A 17,717-nucleotide genomic window follows, 5' to 3' on the forward strand; every position below is an offset into this window, starting at 1 on the left:
TATTAAAATTAACAATATTCGTCATCGTCGCCAGCGTCAAGTTGAAATTATTAAAAATTACAAAATCAACTGGCAAAGTTGATTGTGTGATTTTTTCAGTATTACGTATTACCTCATTTACTGTTCACATAACTATAGATCACAATACATGGCTATCAACCAGTGTTCATACGGGCGCTTAAAAAAAACTACTGAGTTGGCCTGTACGAACTGTTTATTGAACATTGCGGCCATTATCGCAGGTTCGAGGGCCACATTAATTGGCGAATATGTGTGTCTGTAATAAGTAAAATAGGCACCTATATTGTCTAGAACAGATAATAAGGTATACGTAGTTACGTACATTGTCCACGAACATTAATACTGGAACATTTTACTCAACATTGTTCATATCTGTTTATACATGGCTAATTGACTACAATTTCTGTACTCATTTTAACAGACTTCAAAAAAGGAAGAGGTTAGTCAATTCGACTTTTCTTTTTGTATACGCGATCACTTCATTACTGAAACGATTTCGATGATTATTTTTTTGTAGCCCCTTTCCTACAAAAAATAATCACCGAAATCGGTTACTCGAGTACCTCTGTAGTGGCCCCATCAAAATTTGAAAAAAATATTCCAACTCTAAGGGTTGCAAATTAAGTAATGAATACGGTTTATTGAATTCCACCCACTTTACGTAAACAGATTGCAATAAAACTTGGCATATCGATGTAATTCTAATACTTAAAAATAAAATGTTATTGTGAACTACAGATGATCTGATGATGGAAATGGCAGACAGACGAGATCAACTTTTTTCCCCAAAGTCCCATGTGCCTGTAATTTCACAGGTACCTTCCCCTACAAAACCTGAACGCAGTAATGCTCGCATTACGGCTTGGCGGCACAAATAGATAAGGTGACAGTTACTTCTCTGGAGGAACTCTTTCACAGGGAGTTCTACAGCTACTAACGTGCTTCCTCAACGTGAACGTTCGTTTTGACAAGGACTTCCATACGAGGTTCAGTTATCGTTGAGGAGAACGCGGTAACGAGTACCTACCTACTGTATTTTTTAGAATAAAAGTAATAATTAAGTAGGTAATAAAGAGACATCAAATATTTGACAAACGTGTATCAAGTAATTTCATTTTATGGGTATTTAAATTTCAATTGAATTTTAATGACTGCAATTTTAAAACATTGTACACCCGACTTGGATAACAACTGTGAATCAAATTGCATGTAACACCTTTAGCTACTTTATCGGTACATACAATAAACGTTTCTGATTTCATATAGTTAAGAATATGTTGTTCGAATCAATGTGGCGCATTCGTGTATACAGACCATGAACTTAAACAATGATACCGTTTTCATATATAAAAAAAAACTAACTTCAAAACTTTGTGGAATTACATCTATTTGCTAAGTTTTACAAAGACAGTTAAGGGAAAGTGGATGAAATCCAATAAACCTGTATTATCCCCTAATTTACTACCCTTAGTGGTGGCATATTTTCTTCAAATTTAAATGTTTACCCTGTTTTCAACAAAAAGGAATAATCCAAGAGTAATCGCATAAAGGTGGGTATCGATTAGGTTCGCGCACCAACTCTGCTCCCAGCATATTTGTAACCGCTCAAATGGAGACGTTACACGCATCACTACAAGAAAACCGAGTGCTAAAACGTCTTGGTTCGCTCGCCTTGGCTTGCGTCCACGACGAACACACTGCGCTCTACTTTGTGTTCGTGTAAAAACCGCTAACACGGGGAGCGTGAAATGTTGCTTGCGACGAGGAGCTGCGGATGCGCGGAGCACCATTGGTGCGCGAACCTAATGGATACCCACCTTAACATACACACAAAAAAATACAGACGAATTAAGAACCTTCTCCTTTTTGAAGTCGGTTAAATACAGTAGAGTTCCAGATCCTGAACACTCCGTAAATAAACAATGACTGTTAAAATAGTACGTGTTTATTTATGTGCGACGCAATAAAATTGAACAAACTGCAAGTAAGTAAACTATTAAAACTGAGGTGATCTTCGAAGTTCTCCGTCATGTGGTGCTTTCCCCACATCACCAACCACTGCGACGCCCATATTGCACGCTGTAGGTAATAAAAATAATTCGTTATAGGTATTCACATAGTACTTATTTACATACCTAAGTAATTATTATTTTACTCGTGTCTTACTAATAATTGATGAAATTGCTTTTTTGTTGACAATAATCAACATATTTTCGCCGTCGGCAATGAATAACAAGTACCTACCTATGTAATTTTTCTAAATTTGCAATTAAATGTGTGTGCATTCCTATTTCCAATATATTGCACATTAGCTGTAATTTTTCATGTTAAAAATCGGTAATCTTGCAACAACGTATACCTATTTACATAAGTAAAAGGTATAGAATATTTTAGGTGCGTCTCACCATTATAAGAGACCGCGTTAGCGAGGTAGCGAACCCTCTCGACGCTAACTCTGTCCAATTCATTGCTAAAGTCCTTAGCAGAGTCCAACACTATATCGTTCGCGATTTGCAGCGCTAGACCCTCTGAATACGCCATGCAATCATACTCACTGATATTCAAGCCTACCTCTGAAAAATAAAGTAGCATGTTTGTGCTAAATGTATAATGAAAAGTGGCATTTTGGTCACGAAAACACACCAACTGTCAAATGTCAAAAGTGCAATATTATCCGCACTTGTTGACCAGGCTCTAGGGTTCACTTAGTCACAATTTACATTTCAAACATATGAAAGATTAACGGGTCAGTTCCAAATGTATACCTTAAACAATAATTTAGTATAAACCTTAGAATAATAACGCATAGAAACCTAGTCCGCACACGCTAAGTGAGGCAAATTGAAGCGCTCCCAATGGGCCTACACGAGCGGGCGGGCCGTCAGTACTCAAGGTCAACTTGCACCGCGAACAGCTCAAGAATTTTAGCTAAAAATGACGAAATGTGCGGTAAATGAGTGTAAAAATACGTCAGACAAACATAAAATAGATACTAACATCATATTCCATAAGGAAGTAACGCGTTTCAACTTGTATTTTTATATAAATATTCACTAAAACCGAAAATTAACCTGCTACGAAAACTAGCCTACATGAATTTGATTTTTGCCTCACTTGTGACACTTCGTTCGATTTGAAACTATCATTCTATGCGTTATTATTTTAAGGTATAAACTATACATATTTATAAACCTATAAACGCTACGCCACGATGCGCAAGCAATGCACTTCCTTGGTGCGCAGGGTGCGCTGCGGGCCAGCGCTGACAGCATCTCGAGCATGATAGTTGGCAGGTATAACCATCATTTGGTACAATTGAATAAAAGGTACATTGACTTACAAATAAATGGACGACGGGTCTAATACAAAAACCACGAAAAAAATGTCCCAAGTCAACCTATTCGAAATTTAAATTGTAATGTCATCGCAGTATCGCGCTGTCAGTAGAACAAATGAAGACTAAAGCGGAGTGTCGCGCTCTGTATACGATTTTAGCGCCTTACAAGTGCGGACACTTTTTAGCGCGGACCCGACGTCCATATAATTGTAAGTCAATGAAAAGGTACCATTATTATAATATGTAATATTAAATTGAATCTAAATAAGTTATATCGTAGGCTCATATTATGTTCGACGTTTAGAAATGTCTTTTGAAGTTTTATTTAACGTGAATTATAAAACAAACTTGATTTCACAGCAGCAAAAAAAACCTTTAAAGTGGCTCCATCATTTTCGTTCAGTAACTTCAACTTTTGACAGGCATCAATGTCAATTAATGTGGAAAAATAAAGAAAAAATATTTGAAAAATATTTTTCTGAAAAAATATGATTTTTTTTCAAAATGGACATACTTTTTCAGTGACCTAACACTATTCTCACGGTAATCGAAGCTTAAGAGTCGATACTATCTCAAATGGCTTTGGTTGATTCCGTTTAACAGTGAAAGTGTTGAACCAATCAATTGGAAAAAAATATATAGTAAAATTGAGGATGTACACTGATTACTATATCGTATGAAAACAGGATTCCGAAAAATTTTCATGGTAGAAAAAAACACAAACTTCCCTCGAAGTTTAACATATAACCTAAAAAAAACCGCTATACCATAGCGGTTTTTGTATTATATATATTATATTTATCATATTTAAAGTGCCATATTAAACATAACCAATAATTTTTTTATATCAACTGAACTAAATAGAACATGTATAGTACGATATACATTTTTCAATTGACTTTATTTTCGTTTGTAAAAAAATTAATTATGAAATAAAGCCAGTGTCCCTGCTGCTCCATCTAAGCAAAATAAACTGTGTTAGTACGGGAAAAAATTGAATTCGAACTGAGATAGTATGGACTCTTATGGCACGTCCATTGCTTTTTTCATCCGTGGGGTTGACACGCTGTAAAATTAATTTTTATATTAAAAAAAATTAAAAAAGTAGATTATACTAATTGGAATAAATAATTTTTCCGTTAAACGTTTGTAACAATTATTTAAAATTGCTAATAAGCAACAAAAAAGGTACGTACTGAGCCGTCGTCTTCCGATCTCGATGGTATTGCAGTCAATGCAGCGTAAGTTAAATAGAAATTCGGCAGCCCTGAACGCAGCACACCTTATAGTTTCTGAAGGACTCTTTATTAAAATTCCTGGAAAATGTAGGTAAACCGCAAATTTAAACTATTTGTCTTAACACTACTTCAATTTTACAAGTGGATAATTTCGTGCGCTAAAAGCGGTTACATACAAACGTTCAGTCCAATATTGCGGCATACGGGTAGATTTTTGTTGCGCTGCCAACGCCGTGTGTAAATTTATATTAACAGGATTCGAAGGAATAATTATATATTTATCGCGATTACCTTGATAAATATTCCTTGATAATTATATCAATATTTCGTATAAAATTAATTGGAACAACAAAATGCTAGCGGTGGCAAAGTCGTGTCATGTCTTTATATCAGAGACAATAAAAAAACTTACAAAATACATTTTTAACCAACTTCAAGAAAGAGTGGAGACTCAATTCCACAGTATTTTTTTGTTAAGCGATAACTTCTGTGAACCGATTTTGATGATTTTTTTTTGTTGGAAAGCGGCATCGAGTATAATAACCACAAATAGAGACGAAATGTCATTTAATTTGTTTGAAAAGTGTTCTGCCGTATCATTACTGTGACAACTACGTTACTAAAACACATCTTTGATACTTGGGAAAGGTTCCAGAACGCTATAGGTGTTTTCTGTGACCTCTCAAAAGCATTTGATTGCGTTGATCATAATTACTCTTATTAGGAAGCTGGAACATTACGGTGTAAATGTGTACGGGGCAAGGCGTCGAAACTTGTCTCGTCATACCTCAACGGTAGAATTCAGAAAGTAGACATAAATGGAGTGACTTCTTTGGGTTCTCCGGTAAAAATGGGTGTTTCGCAGGGCTCAATACTTGGACCTTTCTTATTTCTGATTTATATTAATGATCTGCCATTCTTTGTTAAGGACCATTGCGAAATAGTGTTGTTTGCTGATGACAGATCCTTGATTTTTAAAACAGACAGACATGACATGAACTATAACCATGTTAATAATACCCTCTCTGAGGTAGTTTATTGGTTTAATGCTAACAATTTATTGCTTAATGCCAAGAAGACAAAATGTGTTAAATTTGAATGACCTAACGTAAAATCGACTAGTCCAAGCATAGAAATAAATGAAGAAAAGTTAGACCTTGTTAATAAAGCAGTCTTCTTGGGAGTGACCTTAGATAGTACACTTCAATGGTTTCCACATATATTTTCCCTGGCCAGCAGATAAAACTCCGCTGCATAATACGTGAACTTACCGTTGTTAGTACAGCTAGACTAGTTTACTTTAGTTCTTTCATAGTATAATGTCCTACGGGATTCTCATGTGGGGTAAAGCGGCAGATATTCAAACCATATTTGTATTGCAAAAACGAGCGATTCGTTTTGTGTACCGTCTAGGCTCTGGGGTTTCTCTCAGAGAAAAGTTTAAGGAGACTGGTATCATGACTGTGGCATCACAGTACATTTACTCAAATATTTTATATGCCCGTAAAAATATACATAATTTCAATTAGAAAGCAGATATCCACAATGTTAAACTTAGAGCTAAGTCCAAACTCATGGAACCACGATTTCGTTTAACCAAGGTAAACAACTCTTTTATGGGGAACTGTATACGTTTCTTCAATAAGATTCCGGAGCATATATTAAGTTTATCATTTCCTAAGTTTAAAAACTACATTAAAAATATTTTGATCGAAAAATCATATTACAAAATTGAAGACTACGTGTTAGATAAAGATGTATGGAAAGACGACATGGCTCCAGAATCCACACAAATTTAATTCAAAGTGTATTCCATAGCATTTAAGTTTATTTGAAAAGAGCAATCACTAGAGTTTCTTGCTCGTTCTTCTCAGGGAGGTCAGCGTAGTGAACGAGCAGTAGCTTAAATGTGACGTTTTCAAGTGTAAATTTATTTTACCTATGGAATAAATAATCTTTGACTTTGAACTGCGCTCCGATTGACCAGCCCGAGTGCGAAATAATTAACGGGTGTCGTCAATGGATGTCGTCTATTGTTTCACTTCAAATCGACCAGTTCGAGGTAACTGGTAAGCTTTGCTATAATGGACGAAAATTGTAAAATTACATATAAATATGATATTTAATTACCGATGAAATTTGATTCCGATTATTTTGTAATTAGTTTTGCTGTTTTCCCCACACCACCGAATGGAACAGCACGCCATTGTTAGAGATATCTTTATTACAATAACAAGTAGAATATTTTTGAAATATACGGAGACGTACACATAGGTCCGTTGTTGGCGATGTACAGGGTTAAGAGCACGTCAAGCCTTACACTTAAGACTTAAATCCAACTCTATGCCGCTTACGATAAGAATGGTCCAAAGTACAAAGTGTCAAGCTTGATGTACTCTTGACTGTACTACTTCAGCTTTCTAATTTGTAATTTCAGTGCAAACGAAAGTTGATATTTATAAGTGATGTGTCACTGATGAGTTACCAGGGTTGGATGGCCCTTATTTCGTCTCTGTTTCTGGTCATATACTCGATGAAAAGAAAGGGTAGATACCTAAGTATTGGTCCCATTTAAATTTAGAGAAAATATTCCTCTAAGAGTGGCAAACTACCCCTAGTTGAATTATTCCGATTGATGAATGAATCCGGTTCCGCGCACTTTCCGGTAACCGATTTCAATAAAATTGCAAGTAGATGTAATTCCACGAACTTTTTGAGGTCGGTTTTTTTAGTACTCTATAAAAAATTAAGAGAAAATCTGTATCGATTAATATTAGCATGATAATTATCAAAGAAAATAAATATCTTTATAACTGGATGCTGATAAGCAATAACGTGTCAACCAACATGATCACAGTTTTACGAAAATGGTGCCTAAAATTTTTTTCCTTGTTTTTGATAGTTTGTTCTAAAATTTACTTGTATAACTTTTTTATAAAAAAAACGACCTCAAAACTTCATTTTTTAACCGACTTCAAAAAGGAGGAGGTTCTCAATTCGACTGTATGTTCTTTTTTTTTTGTTTTTTTTGTATGTATGTTACGCGATAACTCCGGTATTTGTGAACCGATTTTCATGATTCTTTTTTTGTTGGAAAGGGGGTAATTCCATAGTGGTCCCATTTTATTTTGAAGAAAATCAACCACCTCAAAGAGTGGCTGTTCACGCATGAAGATTCATTTTTATAAATAGCGCCGGACTTTAATTTAGGAGCAATTACTTTTAGCAATTATTTAGTTTATTTTGCTATTTCTCCAATTCAAGGCGTTTTTCTCTCGATATACTTTGAGTAGTATCGTAGTGAAAACCTATTTTTATTATCTCCAGTATCAAGTCCTGTATAGTGGCGAATTAGGGGATATTTCAATGAAACTTGGCAAATAGATGTAATTCCTCGTACTTTTGAGGTCGGTTTTTTTAGTACTCTGTACTGAGATTATTATCTTTTCGAATTATCACTATTTGCCAAGTTTTATTGAAATAGTTTAACATAAAGTACGCGAAGCCGGATTGATCGCCATTAGTTATTAGATAGTAATTAAGACATGTGTTCCTGGTTTCCCAGAGGGTTAGACTATGGATCTCGATTAAAAGTGATTAACACAAAAGCATTTACAATACCGTTTTTTTTTAAATCACTACACTTCTAAATTTACATACCAAATATTCCACATTCCATATAAGATATATTGAAAGCTTTAAATTCTGTGTGTGGGTCACCGTCTCCGAGCAATGAAAGAGGTGTCTGGGGAGTCAGATCTTGACAACCTGGTGTTAGGCTGTTGCCCGCGCCACAAGAGTGTGCCAAAATTGAATAGGCCAAGAGAGTGCTGAAATAGAGAACCAGTACTCGATATCTTATACATATACAAACTGGTAAAGGCTGATGATACCTAATACACTGAGAAAATGTTTGAAAGAACCAACCTAAAATCGCAAGTACCACAACTTGGCACCGCGATAGCAACATAAGTAGGCGCCCCGATGCCTAGATCGTAACTCTCAAAACCTGATCGGAAATTTGATCGCTGTGGGCACTTACACGATTTTGGTCTATTCTGAAAGTTGAATAAGCCATTATTGATAAAAGTAGTAAAGTTACACACTCTCAACATAGCCCCGCAATAGGGAAACCCTGTGTGCGGGTCCCATGGACACACACATAGACAACCACAAATTACACCGAAACTCACGAAAGAAATAAATGTAGTACAAATATTTCTCCCGGCCCGGGAATCGAACCTGGAAACTCCGCGTGACAGTCCATGGTAACCGTTCGGCCACGGAGGCAGTTAGATTATTATAAATTGAATTGTACAGTGTTTATAGTTGCTTTATATGTAATAAACTAATTAGCGAAATTAAGTACTCCACTCTTGTCTACTTTTTCATTGCCAATTGAATTTTAAGTAATTTTCATGGTGAGTCTAAAAAATAAAGTCCAGTGTCGTGGGCTATAACAATTTTTATTATAAAATTCTATCAATCACTAACCGATTTTCCACTATCAACCATAGACGCCATTTTCAATATTTCTTCGAATGGAACACCATAAGAACCTATGGTGCAGGTCATAGGCTGGAAATACTTATTTACAAAAGCGTCGATTGTATCCGTGGTCATGTCGTAAATCCTACTCTCCTCGCAGTAGACGGAGTTTGACAGACCACCAGTAAAACACGCCTTTTGAATCAAATCCATAACTCTTTGCTCTGGTGATATTCTGTATAGATCTTCATGGACACACGGCATGATTTCGTCTAATTCATGTTGTAAATAAAAATTTCTTAAAAAAAAGGTTTTTTATTAGTAATGACGTTAAGTATTCAAAGCCACTTAGGCCCGTATTAAAAAACAGCTCCTGAGTCCAACCAAACGCATCGCGGTTGAGATGTTCTCAAATCTCCTCTACGAGATTTATAAAGTTACAAGATCATCAGCATATTGCATGATATCATCTATAATGATCGAGACACTGCCTGATTGATTCATTCATAATCTTGAGACGTGACGGTTTTTAATTACCGAATATTTTAAAACTCTCAAATGATGCGTACTCGAAAGATTGTTATTAATAAAGACGGTTGTCTTAAATAAGCTCTTAATCCGGCACGTGGATTTATTAATTAATACGGGCCTTGGTGACAAAAATAGAGACATTCTAAGTTTAACATGCGAAGTATAACTCGAATATTTAAGTGTAGGCACATTACCTGGGACCACAGTCGAGCAAGTAGCACTTGAGTTCATTGAACAAGTAGTACGGACACCGCAGGGTGTAGCAGACAGTCTGACGATCCGAGTTTACGCTTAAATATGCGCCTTTTTCCTGGATGAGTCTGTTTCATAATTTATATACATTTTAAGTATGAAATATAAAAATCGGAAGAAATGTCGTCATGCTTGCACAATAAGAGAATACCTACTTAGATATTGTGGTTCTTACCAAGCATCGAGAAAGACGGTGACAACGCAAAACAAAAGTAGTCATTCGCTCAAAACATCTGAGTCTATCAAACACAATGATTACAACTACAATTTAAATCGTAATGAATAAAATCATGTTATAATACATTCAATCAAGAAGCGTTATTGATTCCATTATGCTCAACTAGGTATGCAATATCAAGTTTTTGGGCAGACGTTCAGAACACAACAAAAACGTGATTATTTCTACTGGACAGCAGATTTTGTCATCATTAACGTTCAACTGGCATGGGTCTAAGATTTACAACATTAACCGCCAAGTTGACCCAATACTGACAGGGGATTTTATTCATTTTCCAATGGTTGTGAATCGTCTTCAACGTGGAAGTATCACGATATTTTCACAGGGACACGAACCGTCGATCCTCCAATTGAGAAGTACCTAACCTTTCTCCCACTGGTCAACTACTCTCTTCTAACAAATCGTAATAGATAGGAAATCTCAGCTCATTAGATTGCTCACCTGGATCTGATGAATCCAGAACTGGAGCACCCAGTGAGACTACTGGCAGTGCGAAGGAAATGACTCACACCAAGCTCATCGTCTGCTTCACATCGTGATCCTACCTACGGATACGTAGGTAAGTAGCTTACTGACTAGTAGCAGATACCAAGCCAAGAAAAAATAACTGAACTGGACCAGGTAAACGAGAATCTAAGGTTGTTCAGGACGTACAAGCCAAGATGATGCTCTTTGAAGCTTATTGTCAGTCTTTCTACATGTGCAGTCGGTGGGTCAACTATACCTACCTACGCAAAGAACATACAACGGTCTGCGCGTGCAGTACAACAGCGCGTTCAGGGTATTGCTGGGTCTGCCACGATTGTGCAGCGTGCACGATTAGGTTTACAGCCTTCATGCGCAAGGGCCGCCTGCGCGACTGCCCCAACCGCATCCTGAGCCCGTTGTTCGCACGCTGGGACTCGCCGATGTTCGCGCATTGGATGCGACTGCATTAATATTTATTTGTTTTTGTGTTGCTGTGTTTGTATTGTTACTTCTTCCGTGACTTAAACGGTCTAGTAGAAAGGAATCTGAAAGTGATCTTTATTGTCAAAGCAATTCTTTATAAAACTCACCGAAAACATAACAGTACAACAACATATTTGAGCTCCCATCGGTTTAACCGCCGCTACTTTTAGGCCATTCAGAAATGAGGACCTGTGCACGTCCACGGGGCCATAGTCCGACTTGGGCCATCCACACAATTTACTATTTTTATTCGGGGTCCTTGAAAATCTCCTAATTAAAGTGCTACTATAAGATTTTGTGTGTAAGTTGTTATAAAATAGTGACAATTTATACATTATTCAGGGTTTTAGTAAAACTGATCGCATTCGGATCGGAAATAGGTGACAGTAAAAAATGACAGTAGTGACGTTGTCTTGCGGGGATTATAGGCGCAGAGTTCTCTTTAAAGAGAATTCATATCTCGATTAATGGCATGCCGCAGGATTTACTTAGCTCACAAAGCTTTCCGCGGGACCTATCGTACCACAAAGCAAACCACGGGTTGTGTTGTGGTTATTTTTGAAGTCCCTACCGTACTACCAAATCGTAGTGCGGTAATATACAAGGTTGAAGTTGCACGTGGCCAGGAGACCACCACAGACCGATGATGTTATTTCAACGAAACATGTGAAAGCTTTTCTTGTTAAATAAAACTGCAGACACACTAAAATAATATATTCTTCCCGAAAAACCAATACATTCCGTCGTCCGCCGCCATTACGGCCACAAACTACTGACAGTTCTTGTGCGTTGTAGCAATTACCAACTTATTTTTTTAATAATTAGAATGAATGTTATTATAATCATATTCCTTATATGTTAATTAATGAAACATTAAAAAAACTTCATTCCTATTGCATATATAACAAAATAAACAGTATTTCATTTATGAAGAACACTAAAACGTAACTATATAATTTACTTAAGTCTTGCAACTTTAAAAAATATACTTAAAGTTATCATTCATTGTTATGTAATCTAACACATGCTTTATTTTGGGAGAGGATGTATTTTTTTAATATCCATCAATTTTGAAGTGTGCTGGTGGCACTACAAGCACGTGGAACTCATCAATTTCATGTCTAAGAGCAATGGTCCTATATACTTAAATTTAGATCTTTGTGATTTAAAGCTCTTAATGGTACTGCAACTGTTAGGGATAGGCGTGTCGCTTACCACCAGGCGCACGTTTGTCACGTCACTTGATATCATTATAAAAAAATCTACTTATTTTAATATCAATTATTAGTAAAGTGGGAGTTACGTAAATATTACCTATTTACTTTTTGAACGTGAAGTTATGGGGCCTACTACTTTGGCGTTTATTCTATTACTCAGTGCTGAGATTTATAAAATGAAGTTTCACTACGACCAAGTCAAAATGGCGGATTAGGCAGTTTCTCGTATTTACAAAATGATCTTTGCCTAAGTCACCTACTCAAAGTTCATTTTAATTTCTTGCCTAAACTTAGGTAAACTTCGTTTTGTAAATACGAAAAATATTTTGCTTAGCTCGCCATTTTCGCTTCATCGAAGTCGAAGTTCTTTTATGAATCTCAGCTTTATTAGTTGCTCTAATTAAAGGTGACAAACGATATTCGAAATTGCAGGCAACGTATTTGCGGAAATGTTGCGCTGAATCGCTATACGTAAAGAGCCTAGATAAATAACATTAATTATGCATACATGAATACGCTGTCACATGTAATAAAATATCTCAGTAATTACATTTCAGTCCAATTTTTACGTGTTAAATTAACAAAAGTAGATTGATTTGTTCTTGTAAAGGCTGCACTTTGCAACCATTACATAGATGGTGTTCTGCATATTTGTGTTAACCCATAAAATAACAATTCCTATGCTCTTTAGAGCATAAAATCTGAGGGGCACTGCCACTGCGCCCGACACCCTGAAACATAAGTTGATAAGTCCCATGTGCCTGTAATTTCACCAGCAGGAAAATTGGTTAATGCAAATTTCGATATAGGTATTATCAATAATTATTACCTTTAAACGTCAAGGGTGTTTTTTTCTGCGGAATACGGAAAGGTCATTAGTGAATAATAAATCAGAGGAAAAAAGTTTCAGTGTCATCATCTCGACGAGCGATTCGTTCCGTGTACCGTTTTGGTTTTCGGGTTTCTCTCAGAGAACAGTTTTAGGAGACTAATATCATGAATATGGCATCACAATATTTTGTATGCCCTTCATTAAATATACATAATTTCATTAAGAAACAAAATTTGTTCATAATATTAACTTTAGAACTATGTAAGTAAAAACTCATGGTACCTAATACGATTTAGTTTAATAAACGTAAACGATTGAACGGGTAAACGATGCCTTTATGGGTAACTTCTTCTTCTTTTTATAAAAAATAAGTGCGCATTTGACCTCCATCTCACTTGATGGAAAGTGACCATGAGGTCGACGATGTAACATGCACACCTAAAATAATGCCTATTCCTAATAATGCCTTGAAAAGGTCCAAGTTACAGCGTTTGGGGAACAGGCCCGCAGTCATGGAGTTCCACTCCATAGCCGTTCGCCATATAAATGTTTAAACGAAACGCTTCGTGCGAATCCTGGGAATATCCACAATGTAGGGGTGGAACCCCAGCCCACGCCTGGTCCCCCGAAGATGGAAAAGGGAAAGCGGAATCAAATTATGCCATTTCATCGCACACTCTCCGTGATACCTATACGTGTAAAATATCAATAACCATGCAACTTTACGGCGGTGTTCAAGGCTCTGCAGCTTCGCCTCTTGACACGCTTTTTGATTGAATCCAAGGTGGCCAGTTGGTGTTTAGCAGAGCCATCCCATAAATGGCACCAGTACTCCATAAACAACTGGACTTATGCTTGGTACAGCTGAAGCAACTGTCTCGGTGTGTTGTCCCTATCTACCGACCCGAGAGATAGGGTTTTCCGAGAGACTATGGGCTCGACGGCAAGACCAGGGTATAGCGGGCGTCCGGGTCAAGCCTTCCGCCAGTGATACGCCTTCGTGGGCGTCTCTGGTGGACCCGGACTTGGCTATGGACTCACTGGGGTTTATGGTTAGCTGCAGAGACGGACATGTTTGTCTGCCCCGGTAGTGTGTGGCCGGGGCGTCTGTCTCGTGCGCAGCTAGCGCGTCTTAGTAGCGGTGTAGTTGAGGGCCTAAGCGAGGAAACGCGCGGGGCACGTGAATTGCACTTTAAGTTGGAAGCTATGTCCGGACATTGTCGCAGGACACTGTGACTGGCATCTCCGGCACTAGACCGGAGAGCTAGTAGAGGATAAAGCTAGATATCCTCCGGTTCCTCCAGCCGCTTAGGTTATTGGGAACTAGAGAGACGTCGTTTTTCGGCGGCGGAAAGTGAGCGTGCCTTACAGCTCCGCCACCAATGAGGAAATTTGGTAGTGGACTCAAAATCGACGGTTTAGCGGTGGCAACCGCTAGTTGTGCAATACGCAACGGGAAGTGAGCGTGCCTACAGCTCCGGTACCTATCTGGAAAATGGGTAGGGTACTGTACGTGAACCCGGGGCAGTTCACCCGAGACACTAGCCTCTCGAGAACCGGATAAAGTCAAGTGACAGACGTCTGTGACAGCCCTGTATACTGGCTGATCTGAGGTCAGAACCTGAACTTATGAGGATCCAGTGCGCGCACAGGTTATAGTTCTCTTCTCGTATACCCTAAGGGTCGGTAGGAAGGGTCACTATAATCAAAACTAATGTAACTAATGTAGAAAGATATGGAGGTGTCCCGGTGTGAAGTAACGCCTCACCTTGGAAAGGATGCCAAGCTTCCTGACTGCATCTTTCACCATGGATTCAATGTATGTATAACATCGAAGTTCAGATTGGACAACAGGTCCATTCCAAGTAGCTGCAGACGGTCGGCTATCGGTATGGATATAGCGCGAAAAGTCGGAGTCGGGTGAAAGGGACTCCGTTTTGTGGAGAACAGACACTCCTGCGTTTTGGTAGCATTAAATTTGACAAGATTGGCATCGCCCCAATCGAAAACTGCCTTAGGAGTCAAATTCAAACGACTAACCATGGACTCCCAACAAAACTGGATTTCTTCTCCAGTGACCCTTGCATCAGTCAAGTACCTGTCCACAACTGAGCTGTAATCAGCATACCCAAAGGGCCCTGGAATTAACATATCTTGATATGAAGCAGAAAGAGAGTTGCGGACAGTACGGAACCCTGAGGAACATCTATCGCCCGATGTTCGGAAGAGTAGCCTTCTAAGACTGCTCGTCGAAGAGCGAATGTTCACTCAAGAAATCCGAAACCAACCAAAGTGGCGCGTGTGCAAAGTGCCTCTAAGTGGATGATTGCTTCTTTTTCTAATAAAACTGGACACGTGGCTACTGTTGCTTTGGAGAATCGTTGTGTAAATAGTGGTTGGTACACGACCATTTGTTTGCCGGAAGTTGTTGACAAAATCCGTAAAAATAACCGTAAACGCCGTATCACCTTGCATCACGATAATGCCAGTTCTTACACGGTCAGACAGACAAATGAATTTTTGAAGGTGAACAACATTGACCTTATGAGCCAGCTCGCGTACAGTCCCGACCTGGCACCTTGCGACTTATTTATTTCCAAAAATTAAGAACCAGTTACGCAGTCAACGATTTTCATCACTTGCAGAGGCTGTGGAAGAGTATGAAAAATATTTTTCAGAGATTGTCACGGAGGAGTGGCATAAATGTTTTCAAAATTTGTTTCATTCGTATGAAAAAGTGCATTAACGCTAACGAAGAATATTTTAAGAAGCAATAAATTCATTTCTGACCATTTATAGTATATTTTTCTTATTCATTCCGGAAACTCTTAGTGCGCGCCACGTAATCAAATAATAACTAGAAGTGTGTTTTGTCTGGTTTTATCAAAGATACTGGAACGAACAGTTTGTGTTCAATTTACAAGTGACCTGGAGAATGAGGGCACTATGCGTAGAGCATAGGCTTTTCTAATGTAAGCAATTGAGAGTTTAGTATCACTTTAAGTTTTATTCCTGGTATTAAAGAATTTATTTGAACGTCCTGTCACGTCGTCATTTAAGGCGAGAAGGAATACTAGGGCTATACTAGGGCTGTGGGTACGCTGGAAACTAGACGCAATCAGTGTAATGTTGCAGCCGCTGTTAACTCGCAACCAAGCGTAATTTGCTGATTGTGAGGACGCTACACGCTACAGGGCTACAGGAGATCTAGCCGAACGTCACCGAAAAAGATTCAAGATCACACACCCACAGACAATATCGTTTTTTGCAAAATACTACAAGGAGACAGCCCCGATATATAATAATTGTCGATAACACCAGTTATGTCCGATAGATCGTGAAGCCCTCGACGGCTAAGTCTAAAAAATTACCCGAAAGAGATCGTTGAGAGCGAGGAATTTTGGAAATAATGTCGTCGTAGCACTTCACGTGGCTATTTGTAATTGCGTATTCGATATATTTTGCCAGCAATCACCATGTCTAGGTAGCATATGTGACAAAGTATTTGCCTTGTTTGCCTATTCGACAAATACAGGAAACACCAATGCGCTGGTTGGTTTCTCGACGCATTTAAAAGGAGCCTAATAGGCAAATGCGCAAGTAAAGCATCCACACTATTATGGTAATATTAATTATATTAACTCCTTAATTAGCTCCATATGTAGACGGTCATATTTGTCAGTGTTTGCATGTTTGTTTGAACGTCAAATATTTTTCCAAGTACAGACGGCAGCATATCATCATCATCACGGCGGATCTTGTTCGGTTGCACTGGACGTGATTTTCGAAGAAAAGTGTATAACATGAAATACTGTTGACTGCACAACAAATCCTCAATAGCGAATACAAATAACCCTTTGAAGTGGCACCACTGGAATTATTTTTCCTGTATATTTAAGTACAAAATATTGTTTACTGATAACAACAATATTAAATATTGTCTTACTTTTTAACCGACTTCAAAAAAGGAGGAGGTTCTCAATTCGACTGTATGTTCTTTTTTTTTTCTTTTTTGTGTATGTATGTTACGCGATAACTCCGGTATTTGTGAACCGATTTTCATGATTCTTTTTTTGTTGGAAAGGGGGTACTTCCATAGTGGTCCCATTTCATTTTGAAGAAAATCATCCACCTCGAAGGGTGGCTGCTCACGCATGAAGATTCATTTTTATAAAGAGCGCCTAACTTTAATTTAGGAGCAATTACTTTAATGGTTGATTTTGCTATTTCTCCAATTCAAGGCGTTTTTCTCTCAATATACTTTGAATAGTGAGAACCGATTTTTATTATCTCCTGTGTCAAGTCCTGTATATAGCGGCGAACTAGGGGATATTTCAATAAAACTTTGCAAATAGACGTAATTCCACGTACTTTTGAGGTCGGTTTATTAGTACTCTGTACTGAGATTATTTCCTATTACAGTAATTGTTTCTTTAAATTACTTTCGTGTACTTGTAAAGTTTTTTAAGGAAATATTGCGCAAATACTAAGGTTGTAAATTAAAAACAAATAAAATTTTTTTGGTAAAACTTGTCTGTAATTCTTTAACATTCCATAAAAAATTACATTAATTAAATATTCGATTACGTGAAATAATTGAAATCAATGGTGG

The 17,717-nt window shown here is 37.7% G+C and overlaps 1 protein-coding gene across 2 annotated transcripts; it reads right to left on the bottom strand.

Annotated features, from left to right (window-relative positions):
- Positions 1 to 1,970: 1,970 nt before the first annotated feature.
- LOC113228326 (cytochrome b-c1 complex subunit 2, mitochondrial-like) lies at positions 1,971 to 11,482 on the bottom strand. 2 transcript variants are annotated; one of them, XM_026461588.1, is made up of 9 exons: positions 11,164 to 11,475; positions 10,547 to 10,650; positions 9,810 to 9,935; positions 9,091 to 9,382; positions 8,524 to 8,654; positions 8,257 to 8,426; positions 4,555 to 4,674; positions 2,427 to 2,594; positions 1,971 to 2,100 (listed from the first exon to the last, which is right to left on the bottom strand). In XM_026461588.1, exons 1-9 carry the CDS (start codon positions 11,389 to 11,391, stop codon positions 2,018 to 2,020), a joined length of 1,422 nt encoding a protein of 473 aa, XP_026317373.1. In that variant the 5' UTR covers positions 11,392 to 11,475; the 3' UTR covers positions 1,971 to 2,017. The 2 variants fall into 2 exon arrangements, with proteins under 2 accessions (XP_026317373.1, XP_026317374.1); XM_026461589.1 differs by lacking the exon at positions 9,810 to 9,935 and having other exon boundaries at positions 11,164 to 11,482.
- Between the last annotated feature and the right edge of the window lie 6,235 nt (positions 11,483 to 17,717).

Source organism: Hyposmocoma kahamanoa, unplaced genomic scaffold (genome assembly GCF_003589595.1).
Source record: "Hyposmocoma kahamanoa isolate Upper Pololo Valley unplaced genomic scaffold, ASM358959v1 226, whole genome shotgun sequence".
NCBI lineage: Eukaryota > Metazoa > Arthropoda > Insecta > Lepidoptera > Cosmopterigidae > Hyposmocoma > Hyposmocoma kahamanoa.

Bases quoted from the DNA above. Each gene is read 5' to 3' on its own strand.
- LOC113228326 (XM_026461588.1), bottom strand. From the start codon at position 11,391: ATGTATAAATTGTCACTATTTTATAACAACTTACACACAAAATCTTAT. The intron at 9,936-10,546 runs GTGAGCAATCTA...ATTATGAAACAG, and splicing joins TCTGGATTCATCAGATCCAG to ACTCATCCAGGAAAAAGGCG. The intron at 2,595-4,554 runs GTACGTACCTTT...TTTATTTTTCAG, and splicing joins GATCGGAAGACGACGGCTCA to AGGTAGGCTTGAATATCAGT.